This window comes from Mobula birostris, chromosome 1, assembly GCF_030028105.1.
Source record: "Mobula birostris isolate sMobBir1 chromosome 1, sMobBir1.hap1, whole genome shotgun sequence".
NCBI lineage: Eukaryota > Metazoa > Chordata > Chondrichthyes > Myliobatiformes > Myliobatidae > Mobula > Mobula birostris.
This window is the reverse complement of record NC_092370.1, coordinates 81,709,140-81,724,916: the sequence shown is the minus strand read 5'-3', so window position 1 is coordinate 81,724,916 and position 15,777 is coordinate 81,709,140. Positions and strand designations below refer to the sequence as shown.

The 15,777-nt window shown below is 42.5% G+C and overlaps 1 protein-coding gene across 15 annotated transcripts in view; it reads right to left on the bottom strand.

Moving 5' to 3' along the window:
- LOC140197714 (intermembrane lipid transfer protein VPS13B-like) overlaps positions 1–15,777 on the bottom strand; it is a 1,066,299-nt gene that overhangs the window by 852,795 nt on the left and 197,727 nt on the right. For all 15 annotated transcript variants that reach the window (XR_011886009.1, XM_072258131.1, XM_072258103.1 and 12 more), the window contains exon 11: positions 12,222–12,359. Coding sequence is in view for 14 of the 15 variants with exons in the window: in XM_072258131.1 (XP_072114232.1) it covers positions 12,222–12,359 (138 nt within the window). In the remaining variant the exon portion in view is untranslated. The remainder of the gene's footprint in view (positions 1–12,221; positions 12,360–15,777) is intronic.

The following is a 15,777-nucleotide window of genomic DNA, read 5'->3' as shown; positions in this document are numbered from 1 at the left end:
ACAAATGTTTGAAAGGTGTATGACATGCCAGAAAACAATCCTGGAGAAGCAGAAAAACTACCATAATTAAGTACCCCTGCCTCACCTGAGATCCATTTTTACACTTACAAGTGGACTATATTTCCTTACCAAATTGTCAAGGATACTCAGATATACTGGTAATAGTGGACAAGTCTTCAAGATGGGGGGAAGCGAGATCAGAAAGGAAAGCCACTGCCATTCACACAGCAAAAAATCTGATCAAGGACTATATTCCGAAACAGGAATTTCCATGTCACATTGCTCTGACCAAGGAATACATTTCACTGGGAGTGTTTGTCAGAAATTAAGTTGACTGATGAACACTGAATGGTCTTTTTATTGTCCACATCACCCCAGGTCATCAAGCCTAGTCAAATGAATGAATGGAACCATCAAACAATGACTGATTAGGTATCATTACGAAGGTGTACCATGGCCTACGGCTCTTCCTATGGTCTTATGTAGCATCTGAGCAACCCCACACAAGAAAACTAAACCAAGTCAGTTCAAGATGTTAACAGGGCATTCGATGTCACTCCCTGGAGCCCTTCGTCTCAGAAAGATAGATATACAGATTATGCAGACAGTTTAGTTAACTATTATGTGAAATTAACCAATTTGACCAGTCTTCTCAACAGGTTTCTGCCATTTGGGAAGATCCAATAAAAGGACTCACCCTGATTCCTGGCGAGTGGGTCCTGATTAAGAAACTGCATAAGGAACTATTGGGAGCTGGATGGGTAGGCCCTTCTCAAGTACTGATAATTATTACCAACTCAGTGGTGGAAGTAGCAAGTAAAAGTAGGTGGATACACACCAGCCACCGCAAGCGAGCTAAAGTGTTATGCAATAAGGACAGTAAGCACTGTGGTTAATGTGTTAGTGAACTCTTCATCACATTGTCCACATTGCTGGGCTCCAGTGAGCAAATCACTAATGAGCCAGAAGACTCCAAAGAAGTCAACAACGACGGGCATTAATAAATTTATTCTATTTGTTATTATATTTTTGCTAATTTTCCCTACTCATAGTGTGCCAGCTGAGATGACTCTTAATGTATACTTTTTTTTTGACAATCATAATAACAGGCATCCGATAGCCCCATGAGACCATGGATTTGCGCCTTGGAAGGTTTCCAGGGCGCAGGCCTGGGCAAGGTTGTATGGAAGACCGACAGTTGACCATGCTGCAAGTCTCCCCTCTCCACACCACCGATGTTGTCCAAGGGAAGGACAGTAGGACCCATACAGCTTGGCACCGGTGTCGTCGCAGAGCAATGTGCGGTTAAGTGCCTTGCTCAAGGCCACAACACGCTGCCTCATCCAAGGCTCGAACTAGTAACCTTCAGATCACTAGATGAACGCCTTAACCACTTGGCAATGCACCAAAGATCAGAAATATTACAATTTAACAAGTTCCTGTCAAGTAATAAAAAACAGTACAAGTTAATGGAACAACATGTACTTTATATGAAAAAATGGGGCTTATACCTTTTTTTCCACGTAATTGGTTTGAATCTTGATATTTACAGTATGTTTTTCCTGCCATAAGACATACACACACCTTACTTTTACCTCCCAAGTCTAAAAGTAAATGAGACATTTTAGGTGGAGTTCATTTTGCATCAATTTCATTCCCATTTTATGGTGTTGCAAACATAAGGGAGATTACAAATGTGGTTGCAGCCCTAGAAAGAGTAAGCAATAACACTGCTGAAGCCTTGGGAAATGTAACAACAGAATTGGTGCCATATCCAAGATTGTTCTTCATAGATATTCCCTTAGCAGTTAAGGGGAGAAAATGTGCAGTTATAGGTAAGGAGTGTTGTACTTGCATACCTGATGTGTGTGAAGACATAACTAATTTGGCTGATCATATTCATAAAGAAGCAGCTAAAATACATCAATCTGATGGATGGGAATTCTTCAAACGGATTTATTCAAGTCTTGGAATATGGGGATACTCAATATTATTAGTCATAATATTCATACCATTATACCTTATCATAATTTACATCTTTCTTTTAACCTGTTTGAAGGCGATCATTAATAAAATAGATCAAACTTGCATAAGCGTGCCTACTACTCTGTCTAACCATAACATAATCCGATGAATACTCTGAAGAATATACCTACCTTTTGATATTTCATATCCTCGGTAGTTTTTTGATTATTTCATAAGTAATGTAGATACCACAAGATTTTCTGTCTCTGAATTTTCAGATGTAGTGATTCAAAACATATGATTTAAAATCAAAGGGGAGGTTGTTGGATCCGATTTTTAATTGTCATTTTCTATATAGTTTAACAATTATTATCTGCTTATATTTTAAGCAATCTTTGTGTGCATAACAGTTTAATATGTCTCTAATGGCTATAAAAAGTATAATTCTGAAGCTTCTTTGTTCTACATGGTGAATAATTGTTTTCTCATTGTTTAATTGTTACTGCAGTACTGAATAAGTATTTACTAATTGGTTTATTATCTATAGATTTGAATTTTTTTTTCTTATCTCTGGGTATAAAAGTAGCTCTTCTATGCTAGGCACCACCTCTAGTGTCTCTTTTCTTCAAGTAGTCACTGTTCTGTTCCTGCCCTATCAACTTTTAATAAAACGATCATAAAGCAACATGTTTTCTGCATCATTCCTGAATTCTAAAAGAACCTTGGATTAAAAGAACAAAATCCATCAAGTAGCAGGAGGGTTTACAAAAACGTTGGGGAACTCAAGGGCCTGAGTTAATGCGAAAGTTTGGGCAGTCTAGGGTTTATTTCTAGGAGTGTAAGAGACTGAGGGTGGCCTTATAAAAGGACTATAAAAACACGGGGTCATCGAAGGCACATGGACTTTTCCTCATGGAATTAAAAGCGATCAGAGGGAATAAGTTTAAGGCGGCAAAGATTCAAAAGGGTAATTTCTTCATGCAGAGTGTGGTGTGTATATAGAGAAAGCTGCCATGTGGTTGAAGCAAATACAATAAAGTATACAAGTTCACTGCAGTATAGTCCCCTCAGCCCATGCTGCAGCATTGACCTATATAAACCCACTCCATAATCAATCTAACTCATCTCTCCGACACAGTACATTTTCTTACATCCATGTGCCTACCTGTTCCAAATGTATCTGCCTCTACCACCACCCAATTCCATGGATTTACCATTTTCTGTGTAAAAGAATCCCTCCTCTGATATCTCCTAAACTTTCCTTCAATCACCTTATCCTCTCAAATTAGTCTTTGCCACCCTTGGACAAAGATGCTTGCTGTCCACTCTATCTATGTGTAACTCTCGCTTCACCTAGTGGCTTAATATAGGGGGTGATAACCCCCCGGCCCAGCCAAACTTAAGAAATCTCATTTGGGTGGATGCTGCGCAATGTGTACCCTGTTACAAATCAGTACCCCAGAATAACAAACAGTACACAATATGCGACTAAAAGATTAAGCTCTATAACTCTTACTTTGACTATATGGTTAGTAGAGAAACGAAATAAAAGGGAAAAAAAAGGCCCAATCTTATTACACAGTCTGTGCGCAAGGCTGGAGCTCACTCATAGACTGAAAGTTCACCATCACCTCCTCCGATTGTCAGTGCCCTTTGGACCCTCGCTGCGAGCCCACCCCGTCTGGCGGTCTACCAAATCTCTGGATTCGCGTCTTCTCTCATCTCTCCCTCTCTGGGGAAAGCCCACGAAATCAACTCCTTCCAGATTCACAAGACAGGGCAACAAAATTCTGATTGGCTAACATGCATACCACAGTCCTGTTATCTCCAGCCATAACCCAAACGTTGCTGCTACAGAAAAACAGTTACCTCAGCAGTGAACATTACAGAGAAGCCATTTCATTAGCCTTAGCAGTGAAACATTACAACGCGTTATATATGTTTTTCAGAATCTTATGCACCTCTATCAAGTCTACCTCTACCAGACCCAATTTACATTGGGTCACGGGATCACTTTGCTAAGCACCTCCGGTCCAGCAACCAAAAGCAGAATTTCCCACTGGCCAACACGAGGAATTCTGCAGATGCTGAAATTTCAAGCAACACACATAACAGTTGCTGGTGAACACAGCAGGTCAGGCAGCATCTCTAGGAAGAGGTACAGTCAACGTTTCGGGACGAGGCCCTTCGTCAGGCCTGCTGCGTTCACCAGCAACTGTTATGTGTGTTGCTTTCCCATTGGCCAACCATTTTAATTCCTATTCCCATTCCAGTTCCAACATGTTGGTCCACAGCCTCCTCTTTTGCCACCATTGGGCCACTTTCAAGGCGGAGGAGTAATACCTCATATTCTACCTTCAAACTGATGGCATGAACATCAATTTCTCCTTCCTGCTTGTTTTTCTTTCCCCACCCCTTACCTTTACTTCTATCCCCCACTCTGGTCTCTTACCTCTTCTCATCTGTCTATCACCTCCCCCTGGTGCCCCTCCTTCTTCCTTTTCTCCTATAGTCCACTCTCCTCTCCTATCAGATTTCTTCTTCTCTAGTCCTTTACCTTTCCCACTTCAACGATCACCTTCCAGCTTGTCCTCTTCCTCCTCCCCCCACCCTTAGTCTGGCAACTTCCCCTTCCATTCCAGTCCTGATGAAGGGGCTCATTGAAAATATTGACCAAATTAAATGAATTGAATATTCATTTTCAGAGATGCTGCCTGGCCTGCTGAGTTTCTCCAGCATGCTGTGTGTGTTGCTCTGGATTTCCACCATCTGCAGAATTTCTTGAGTTCATGATAAATCAAGTAGTGGAGCAGAGAGAAAAAATGGTGAGTGGAGTAGTGGGAATAGTGGCACTTGTATTTTTAGATAAAATTATAAGTATTGGTCCAAGTGCTCCCTGCAAGCAGCTCTTGGAAGTGTTTTGAATGCAAGTCTGACCCAGCCTTCAAAAAAATCAAGATCCACTGCCTCACAGAGGGCCAACATGGATTTAATGAGTCATATGGCTTGTTTCATGCATGAGGGAGAATTGAAAACAAAACGTTAATGGAGTTCATGGTGAATTAAGGCCCAGATACAATACAGACACCGGACAGAACTACTGGGCCAAATGGCCTTCTTCCATGTTGGCAATACTTAGGATTACAATGCAAGAGTCTGAAAAAATACTTTGTAAAAGTAACTCAGAATTGTCTACACAACAGAGGAAATGAGTCAGGCAGAGCAGGAGCAATGCACATAAAACCTGTTATTAAGATATAAGCTATAATTATGAAATCACATGAATCTTTCCGGCATGTCTACAGTAAACATTATAATATCAGTAAAAATTTGGTCCCATGGTACACAAACTGAAAGCTTAGTAAAGTTTGGCCCAGAACACAGAATACGGAATTCCCTGGAGCTCCAAGTGAGTCCAAAGTTTAACACATCAAAAAATTTGCTGGTGCCTTGGTGTAAACTTAAATGAGAAAGGGCACAGGTACAACTGGTCAAAGACATTCTTCTCTGCTGCAACATTAACAGTTCCAGTGAAAATGGGGGCCATTTGACCAATCAAACCTTCGCCGGCTCCATTTAAGGACAAGGCATCTTATCCCATTCCCCTGCTCTCTCCCCATAGCTCTGAAAATTATTTCCTTTCAGATACATATTCAGCCGTCGTTTGAATACAGCATCGAAATCTGCCTCCACTATTGCTGTTAGTCCTGCCTGTACCCTTCATGACTTCAAATTCCTTTACCAGATATCTCAGTTGGCCCTGTGTTGCCAGAACAACCCCAGCTTCTTCACTCTATCCATATGTCAGAAGGCTCTCATTTCTGGAATCATTTTCACAAATCCCTTCAACACCCTCTCCAAAGGCATTGCATTCAAGAGCAGCACCCAGATCTGGAAACAATATTCCAAATATGGATTAACCAGTGTGTTACAGATGTTTATCATGGTTTCATTGCTCTTGCACTTCAGGATATCATTTGCATTCTTAGCCACTTCATCAACTTGACCTGCTATATTCAACAAAGTATACAGAGACACCCACAATCTCTTTGCCCTTGTACCCCTTTTTATTTAGCGATGTTGTCCGGACCTTTCAGCCACAGTGCCCAAGCAACCCACAGCCCTGATTAACCCTAACACAATCACGGGACAGTTTACAGTGACTAATTAACCTACCCAGTATGTCTTTGGACTGTGGGAGGAAACTGGAGTACTCAGGGAAATCCCATGCGTTCCACGGGGAGGATGTACAGAGACTCCTTACAGAGCAGCACCAAAGTTGATCACCGAACTTCAGAATGCCCAGGGCTGTAATAGCATCGTGTTAACTGCGACGCTACCATGGAATTCTTATCCCCACTAGTTTATTCTGTGTCTTCTCATTCTTCCTATAAAATCTATTACAGAACCAGTTTTGAAGATGTCCTCAATGGAGGGGTGGTTAGTGCCCATGATGGAGCTGAATGTATCTATAACCCTCTGCAGCTTTTCTACCCTGTGCATTGAAACCTTCCATACCAGGCAATGATGCAACTAGATTAGATTAGATTCAACTTTATTGTCATTGTGCCGAGTATAGGTACAACGCCAATGAAATGCAGTTAGCATCTAACCAGAAATGCAAAGAATAGTGTTATTTACAAAATAACTGCCAATAAAAAGTAAGTGCTACAGCACACAAATATAAAAGTACTGAGACAGTACAATATGGGTGCAATACTGCTAGGCGCTGTGGTGTGAGATTCAGCAGGGTCACAGCCTCAGGGAAGAAGCTCTTCCTATGCCTGCTGGTGCGGGAGCAGAGGCTCCTGTAGCGCCTACCGGATGGGAGGAGAGTAAAATGTCCATAGTTAGGGTGAGATGCATCCTTGATAATGCTTTTCGCCCTGCCCAGGCAGCGTTTATGGTAGATGTTCTCAATGGTGGGCAATTGGGTGTCGATAATCCACTGGGCAGTTTTCACCACACGCTGGACTGCTTTGCGGTCCGATACAGGACAATTGCCATACCACACTGAGATGCAGTTGCTGAGTATGCTCTCAATGGTACAGCGGTAAAAGTCTGTCAGTACCCTGGGACAGAGGTGAGCTTTCTTGATGCTCCACAGGAAATAAAGGCGCTAGTGCACCTTTTCGATCAGGATGGAGGAGTTCAGGGACCAGGTGAGATCCTCGGAAGTGTGGACACCAAGGAATTTGAAGCTTGATACAGCCTCCACTACAACTCAGTTGATGTAGGTGGGAACGTGAGTGTGGCTCCTAGTATGCCTGAAGTCCACAATGATCTCCTTGGTCTTCTGGATGTTAAGAGCCAGGTTGTTGTCGCCACACCACGCGGCCAGGTGCTGGACCTTGTCCCTGTAGGCCGTCTCGACATCCCCTCTGATCAGGCCAACCACCATGGCGCCGCCTGCAAAATTGATTATGGAGCTAGGACCATGTACAGGAACACAGTCATAGGTGAAAAGGGAGTACAGAAGAGGGCTCAGCACGCAGCCTTGAGGCACACCAGTGTTCAGGGTGAGAGTAGAGGAGGAGAGGTTGTCTAACTTAACTGATTGGGGTCTGTTGGTCAGAAAGTCCAAGGTCCAATTGCAGAGGAATGAGCTGATACCAAGCTGGTGATGTTTGGCGATCAGCTTGGAGGAGATCACAGTATTGAATGCCGAACTAAAGTCAATGAACAGCATTCTGACGTAAGAGTTGGGGCTGTCCAAGTGGGTCAGGGCAGAGTGAAGTGCCGTGGAGATGGCGTCCTCTGGTGATCTGTTGGTGCGATAGGCAAATTAATTGGGGTCCAGGGTAGTCGGCAGACAGAATTTCAGATGTGATCGAACCAGTCTCTCAAAGCACTTTGCAATGATGGGGGTGAGTGCAACTGGACGGAAGTCATTCAGGCCCGTAGCAGTGGAATGCTTCGGCAGTGGCACGATGGTGGCGATCTTGAAGCTTGTGGGGACAACTGCCTGGGCCAGGGATAGATTAAAAATGTCCATGAAGACCCTGGCCCACTGTCCTGCACAGACTCTGAGCACACGGCCAGGTATTCCATCCGGACCAGCTGCCTTCCGTACATTCATCCTGCTCAGGGTGGCGCAAACATCGGGGGTGGAAAGTGAGAGAGGCAGTTCACCAGGTGGGAGATCCGCTTTGAGGGTGACCTCCTTGTTCTCTCGGTCAAAGCAAGCGTAGAAGTAATTGAGCTCATCAGGGAGGGAAGCAGAGCTGGCAGGGGGCATAGTACTAGGTGGTTTGAAGTCTGTAATGACCTGTATGCCATGCCACATGAGCCAGGGGTCCGAGGAGTTGAAATGCTCTGAGATCCTCTGTTTGTATATGTGTTTAGCCTGAGAGATTCCCTTCCTCAGGTTGGCCCTGGCTAAGCTGTAAGTCTCCCGGTCTCAAGACCTGAAGGCTGAATCTCTGGCTTTGAGCAGGAGGTGAACTTCTCTGTTCATCCATGGTTCATCAACTACTCAGACTGGTCTCTATGGTACATCTGTAAAAACTGGCTAGTCTTTGATATCAAATCTCCTCAAACTTCTCATAGAGTGTAGCCTCTGGTGTGATTTCTTCATGATTGCATCAATACGTTGAGCCCACCATACTAATGCCCAGGAACTTGAAGCTGTTCACCTTTTTCATTGTTGACCCATCAATGCATACGAGTGTGTGTGTGTTCTGCCGACTTCCTCTTCCTAAAGTCCAGAATCAATTCCTTGATCTTACTAACTTTGTTATTGTTGCGACACCACTCAATCAATCAATCAATCAATCTATCTTACTCACGTACACTTCATCATCACCATCCAAGATTCTGCCTATGACTGTTCTCTGCATTTCTCAGCTTTAAGTTTCTACTGGTGCCTACCTGCACATTCTAAATACATTTGGCCATCGGTATCCGTGGAGGCTTTGGTTTCGGGACCCCCCGCGGATACCAAATTCCGTGGATGCTCAAGTCCCGTATATAAAATGGCATTGTATTTGCATATAACCTACACACATCCTCCCATGTAATTTAAATCATCTCTAGATTACTTATAATACCTAATACAATGTAAATGCTATGTGAATAGTTGTTATACTGTATTGTTTAGGGAATAATGACAAGGAAGAAAGTCTGTACATGTTCGGTACAGACGCAACCATCGTGGCTCTTCTGGGAATGCTGATGCTGCCTCGGCATCAGGCGATGCCGATCCTCCCGTGATCTTTAAGTTCTTGAGGCTGTAGCGCTTTACATAGCCAGCCAGCCGTTCCTTACTAGCCTTAAACTCCTTCCTCTTGCTCACAACACAAGTAGCAAACGAACGAGACACGAGGCAAACAATGCTCAAACAACGAGTAATACTTTTAATCATCTCTATGCTCCCTCTTAGCCTTTGAGGAATTACTTCGACCACTTAATTGCTTTTTAGGAGCCATTTTTTCACAGAAACAAAGGGTGCACACAACACAAGTAGCGACCCAACGAGACGCCAGGTGAACAGTGCTCAAACAACAAGTGCTGGAGAGAGAACTTACAGGGTTTTTTTTTTATCCCGATCAGCGGTTGGTTCCACAGATACGGAGGGCCGACTACTCCTATTGTCAACTACTTCTGAGTATCTATTACAATCCACCTTACAAGTTTATTATATCTCCATATTTTGTGTCATCTCAAAATTTTGATGATGTGTTCTGTAACCCAAGTTCAACTCACCAATATGCGCAAAGAAGAACAGTGCTCCACTACTGAACTTGAGGAATGCCATATTTCCTGAGGCCAAAAGGAAATTTTTCACTACTACTCTGTTGCTTAAGAAGTTTTTTAAAAAAAATCCGCATGAAAAAGCCCCTATTCATCCAATATCGATGACAAGCTGGTCGTACATACCAATGGTAACTCCCCTGCCATAGTTAGTAATGCATTATACTAAAAACCCTAGACATATGAAAACAACACTTAAGTTGCAAATCAAGTCACACACACGGGCCTGATTTGAAATTCCTTTGCCACTCATTTTAGATTGCTAGTGCTCAATATCTCACCAGAAGAACTTCAGCATTTCAAGGCATCAGTTTACAAACATACACTCCCTTAGTGGATTTAAGTAAGTTAAAAGTTGAAGTTTAATTGTCAATCAATCATACGCATGAATACAACCAAATGAAATAGCATTCCTCCAGTGCAAAGGCGCAAAACAGAAGTACCAACAATGACACACAGAACACAGCACATATAGTACATATAATTATGACAGCATGAAAACATACAGTCAAAAATAAACAATATCGCCCAAGACCATGATTCCCACGGCCTGTGGATTGATGGTGCATGGAATGTTGTCCTGGAGCCACGTTTCTACAAGGACAAGCCCAAAGCTGTCCTCATCATGCATTAGTGCAGCCGCAGACAAAAGCAATCCAGCTAGTCTTCTCACCAATGAACCAGTGAACCAGACTTGCAGTATTCTATATGACCAACGTCCAGCAGGGTGTTGCAATCACAAGAAAAACGCCAAAGTCAATCATTTCTGATAGCCCATTGGACTGTACACTGCCTCACACATGACCTCTGAAAGCTTCCTTCTTGGATGGCTGTAGCAGGCTACAAGTCTAGCTCCACTGCTATTGAAAAACTTGCTAGTCAGGTAGACTTACAATACCTGATATTCATAATATACAGCAGTGTCTTCCCATCATTAAAAAAAGGCTTAAAGAACGACAAATTACACCTTTGTTTGGACCCAAAAAGGCTGTGATTGAGCACGCAGCCATCTTACTGGAAAGTTGGATTGATTAAAGCCCATATTTTGTTTGAGAATAATAAAGCAACATTGTCAAATACTGAGATGACCCTCATTTTGTTTATTTAAAACTAACATGCCACTGTTTTTCTGTTTCTTAGAGAATGTAAAGTATCCTAACAGCCTTTTCATTTTATTATCCATACACTTCAGTGTTCTTTCATTAGCTTTATACCTGAGGAACATTATCACTAAGGGCAGATCACATGACAAGGTCCTGCATGGGAGGGTTGTCAAGAAGGTTCAGTCACTTGGTATTCAAAAGGAGGTAGTAAATTGTTTTAGACAATGGCTACATGGGAGAAGACACACAGTGGTTGTAGATGGTTGCCACTCTGACTGGAGGCCTGTGACTAGTGGTGTGCCGCATGGATCGGTGCTGGGTCTGTTGTTTGTCATCTGTATCAATGGTCAGGATGATAATGTTTTAAATTGGATCAGGAAATTTGTGGAAGACACCAAGATTGGGGGTATAGTGGACAGCGGGAAAAATGATCAAAGCTTGTAGTGGGATCTGGACCAGCTGGAAAAATTGGCTAAAAAATAGCAGATGGAATTTAATGCAAACAGGTGTGAGGTGTTGCACTTTGGGAGGACAAACCAGAATAGGTCTTACAAAATTAACAGTAGGCCACGAAGGAATGTGGTCGAACTGATGGATCTGGGAATACAGATCCACAATTCTTTGAAATTGGAATCACAGGTACAGTATATCGGATCGTAAAGAAAGCTTTAGCACATTGGAGTTCATAAATCAATGTACTGAGTACAGTACTGGAGTTGGGATGTGTTCTGCTGAAATTGTACTAAGACGTTTGTGAAGCCCAATTTGGAGTATTGTGAGCAGCTTTGGTCACGTACCTACAGGAAAGATGTAAATAAGACTGAAAGAGTCCAGAGAAAATTTCAAGGATGTTGCCAGGACTTGAAGATCTGAGTTGTAGGGAAAGGTTGAATGACCTTGGAACATATGTCCCTGGAACATAAAAAATTGAGGGGAGATTTGACAAAGGTATACAAAATTTTGAAGGGGAAACAATAGGGTAAATGCAAGCAGGCTGTTTCCACTGTGGTTGGGTGACACCACAATTAGAGGTCATGGGTTAAGAGTGAAAGGTGAAATGTTTAAGGGAAACATGAGGAGGAATTTCTTGACTCAAGAGGGTGGGGAGAATGTGGAATGAGCTGCCAGCACAAGTGATGGATGCGAGTTCAATTTCAACATTTGGATATGGACATGAATGGGGGGGATATGGTTTGGGTGCAGGTTGATGGGACTAGGCAGATTAATGGTTCAGCATGGACTAGATAGGCTGAAGGGCGTGTTTTTTGTAGTGTTATATGACACCATAGTTTTAGGACTTAAAATTTGTTTTAAAAACCATAAAAAATATTCTAAATATATCATGTAATACATTTAAAATGGAATCTTGCAACATAAAATAGTTATAAAATATGACCTGACCTTGTGTTGAGCAGCATCCAAAATAAACTCGTCCCTGATACCATTATTTTCAGGACTTCGGTAATCAAACAGAGAATTGGTGAGGTATGTTAATCCTTTGCTGTTCAAACTTTCACCACAACTGAAGAAACAGGTTTCCTGTGCAAAAGTAAAAGCATTTTAGTTATTGGGTTTACAACAAAAATCATAAATTATTTCTCAGCATATATTTGGTAGTCATGAGTAGTTCAGACTTCATTGTAAATATTTATTTTAACAACAAGCTTTTTAATTGCAGTATTTAAATTCAAAGCTTCCAACAATCAAAAGGCCAGATTATGAACTTTCTTTTCTTAGGGTTTAATTGATCCAGTTGAAAAAGGCAATTATCAATATCCAATGCGTTCATATGTGTATAAGCAAAGTCAATACTAAACATGCATAATTAAAATGTTTCAATTAAAAAAATAATAGTTACTTACTTCAACTCTGATAAACGGGAGAACAAGTACTTAGAATATGTGGGGAGTTAACTGCAAATTGAAGACTCTGTCAGTCATTTAATCCTGGTCTTAAGGATTTGGAACATTTGGAACAAGTGCAGGAACATTCAACCCAGTAACAGCATCAGAGTGTTGCATCTATCACTACACCCGTGTGGATTCCACATGTCTAGCAGCAGGATGCAGTTTTACAAGGATTCTCCGGCATCACGCTGAGAAATTACCTATATGACCATATGTTGGGTTACACCTGGCATAGGTTCAGAGAAGTCCAATTTTATTGGGGATGTTGAGCCCATGAATTAGGAAGCAAAGGGAAGCACTGGTAATTATTTTTTCAATTATCTCACTAGTTTGTTTTTATTTAATATAAAGTTTAGCATATTCTCTGTTATTTGATGTGGCCTTGTGTATCACAGGCACACTGAACTGTTACCACACAGGTGGAGCCCGAATGGCTTGCTGAAACTATTTTGGCTCTAAGTTGGAGCAATCCAGCTGACTTCATTCCCTTGCCCTCTCCCCAACGCCTTGATTTATTTTTCCTTTCGAATGCTCCCTTTGAATGCTACAATTGAATCTGCCTCCACTAATTCGCCTGGCAGTTCATTCTAAACCACATCCACAAACTGCATAAAAAGTATTTCTCCAAGTCAATTCATTGGTCCTTTAGCCAGTCATCCAAGTTCCTTTGTCCTTGACCACTCTACCAATAGGAATAGATTTTCTCTTTCACCTCTGTCAGATCTCCTCAGAACTCCCTCTGTTCCAAGTAAAACAATTGCAGGTTTTGCTCCCTCTCCAAAGTCTGCATGTCTTTCCTAAATTGTAGCACAAGCCTCCCGTTTTCTTTAAAAAAAATGTGCATATACCCTTTAGATCTCTTTATTTTTCTATCTCTTGTAGAGTGGGCCACCTGGACCTTCAAGCCTGCCCCACCATTCAATATGATCACAGCCTCAACTCCTCTTAGGTGTTAATTCACTCCCCATAACCCTACAGTAAACGAGAATCTCCATCTTTCAAATATTTATCTATGTCTACTTTAAATATATATAAAATAACCTGGCCAACAACACCCTCAGGAGCAGAGAATTCCAGACATTCACTACCCACTTAGTGAAGGAATTTCTCCTCAACTCAGTCCGAAATGTCTTACCCTTGCCCCTGGTACTCATTCCTCTATCCTGGGGAAACATTCTTCATGCAACCCACCTGTAACTTCATCCATTTCAAAGACACCTCCTATCATTCCTCTTAACTTTAGTCAATACAGGCTTAGTCAATCCATTTCTCCTTATATTACAGTCCCACCTTCTCTCGGTTCCTTAAGGTTGTGATAGCTAGGGAGATAGTGGGGATAAGTTCCTAATCCCTATTAAATGCTCCAAGTGGTGTGCATCTCAGATAGCCTCGGACAACCAAGTACAGCTCCTGGCCTCAACATGTGGCTTAGCACCCAAGTCCAGCTGAACCATTTCTACTGACAGGAAAAGGGGCAAAAGTGGGTTATTGGTGCCTGCAAACGAGTTGCTTCAAGCAGATGGGGCTTGTCAGCCGTGGCGAGCACTCATCTAAGAGACAGAAAACTGATCTCAAACCTCCACTGCCATGCAGCTACACCCACTCATAGGGAAGGTTTCAGGAGTAAACCCCGAGGAAAGATCCAGAGCTGGAGTCCCTAAGGCAGTCCTACATTCAGTTCAACGCTAACTGGCAACTCCTGCAATGTTGCTGATGCCAAACTGTATCCATCTCTGCCATTCATTTGCACTCATTATCTGTGTGGAGAGGTGAAGCCTGCTGCATGGGCAACAGCTTGTGCTCCTTATCATATTGCCCTGGCTTGCGTACTGGCTTGTTATGTCGCAATATCCATGGTTAACCACAACCACAGAGGGCCTCATTTTCCCAGCAAGAACCTTCATTGTACTCACAACGCCATTAACATCTTTACTCAAATATGGAGAAAAATATTGCACACTATATTTGGGTTCCAGCAATGCTTCACAAATTGTGTCAGACATCCTTGCTCCTGTACTCAAAATCTTGACATAAAGACCAACATGCTGTTTGCTTCCTTACCACCATCCAGGCCATGCTCTCTTCTCGCTGCAGCCATGAGGAAGGTACAGGAGCCACAGGACCCACATCACCAGGCTCAGGAACAGTTATTATCCCTCAACTATCAGGCTCTTGAACCAGAGGGATAAATTTGCTCAACTTCACTCACCCCATCATTGACTTCTCATAATCTCTATGGACTCACTTTCAAGGACTCTTCATCACAAACACAAGAAGGTCAGTAGATGATAGAAATCTAAAGCAACACACATAAAACACTGGAGGAACGCAGCAGGTAAAGCAGCATCTATGGAGACAAATATCTCCAGATGCTGCATGATGCTTCATTAGGACCAACAAGGAAGGGGGAAGATGCCAGAATAAAAAGTAGGGGGAAGGGAAGGAGGCTAGCTGGAAGGTGATAGGGGGAGCCAGGTGGGTGGGAAAAATAAAGGGCTGCAGAAGAAGGAATATGATAAGAGAGGAGAAAGGGAAGGAGGAGAGGACGCAGAGGGAAGTGATAGGCAGGTGAGCTGAGGTAAAATGCCAGAGTGAGGAATAGAGGAAGAGGAGAGGGGGAGGGAAATTTCTTTACTGGAAGGTAAAATCAACATTCATGCCATCAGGTTGGAGGCTACCCAGATGGAATATAACGTGTTGCTTCTGAGGGTGGCCTCATCTTGGCAGAAGAGGGGACCGTGGACTTACATGTCGGAACGGGAATGGGAATCAAAATTAAATTGTTTGGCATTTGGGAAGTTCAACTTTTGGCAGATGGAGCGGAGGACTTAGTGAAGTGGTCCCCCAACTTACGACGGGTCTTGCCAATGTAGCGGAGGCTACATCAGGAGCACCGGAAACAAAAGACGACCGCAGTCGGTTTGCAGGTGAAGTGTCGTCATCTCATGTTCGCAATATTTATTGCTTTTTTTGTCGTACTTTTTGTATTTGCTCAGTTTATTGTCATTTGCACAATCGTTGTTTGTCCTGCTGGGGGTTATCTTTCGTTG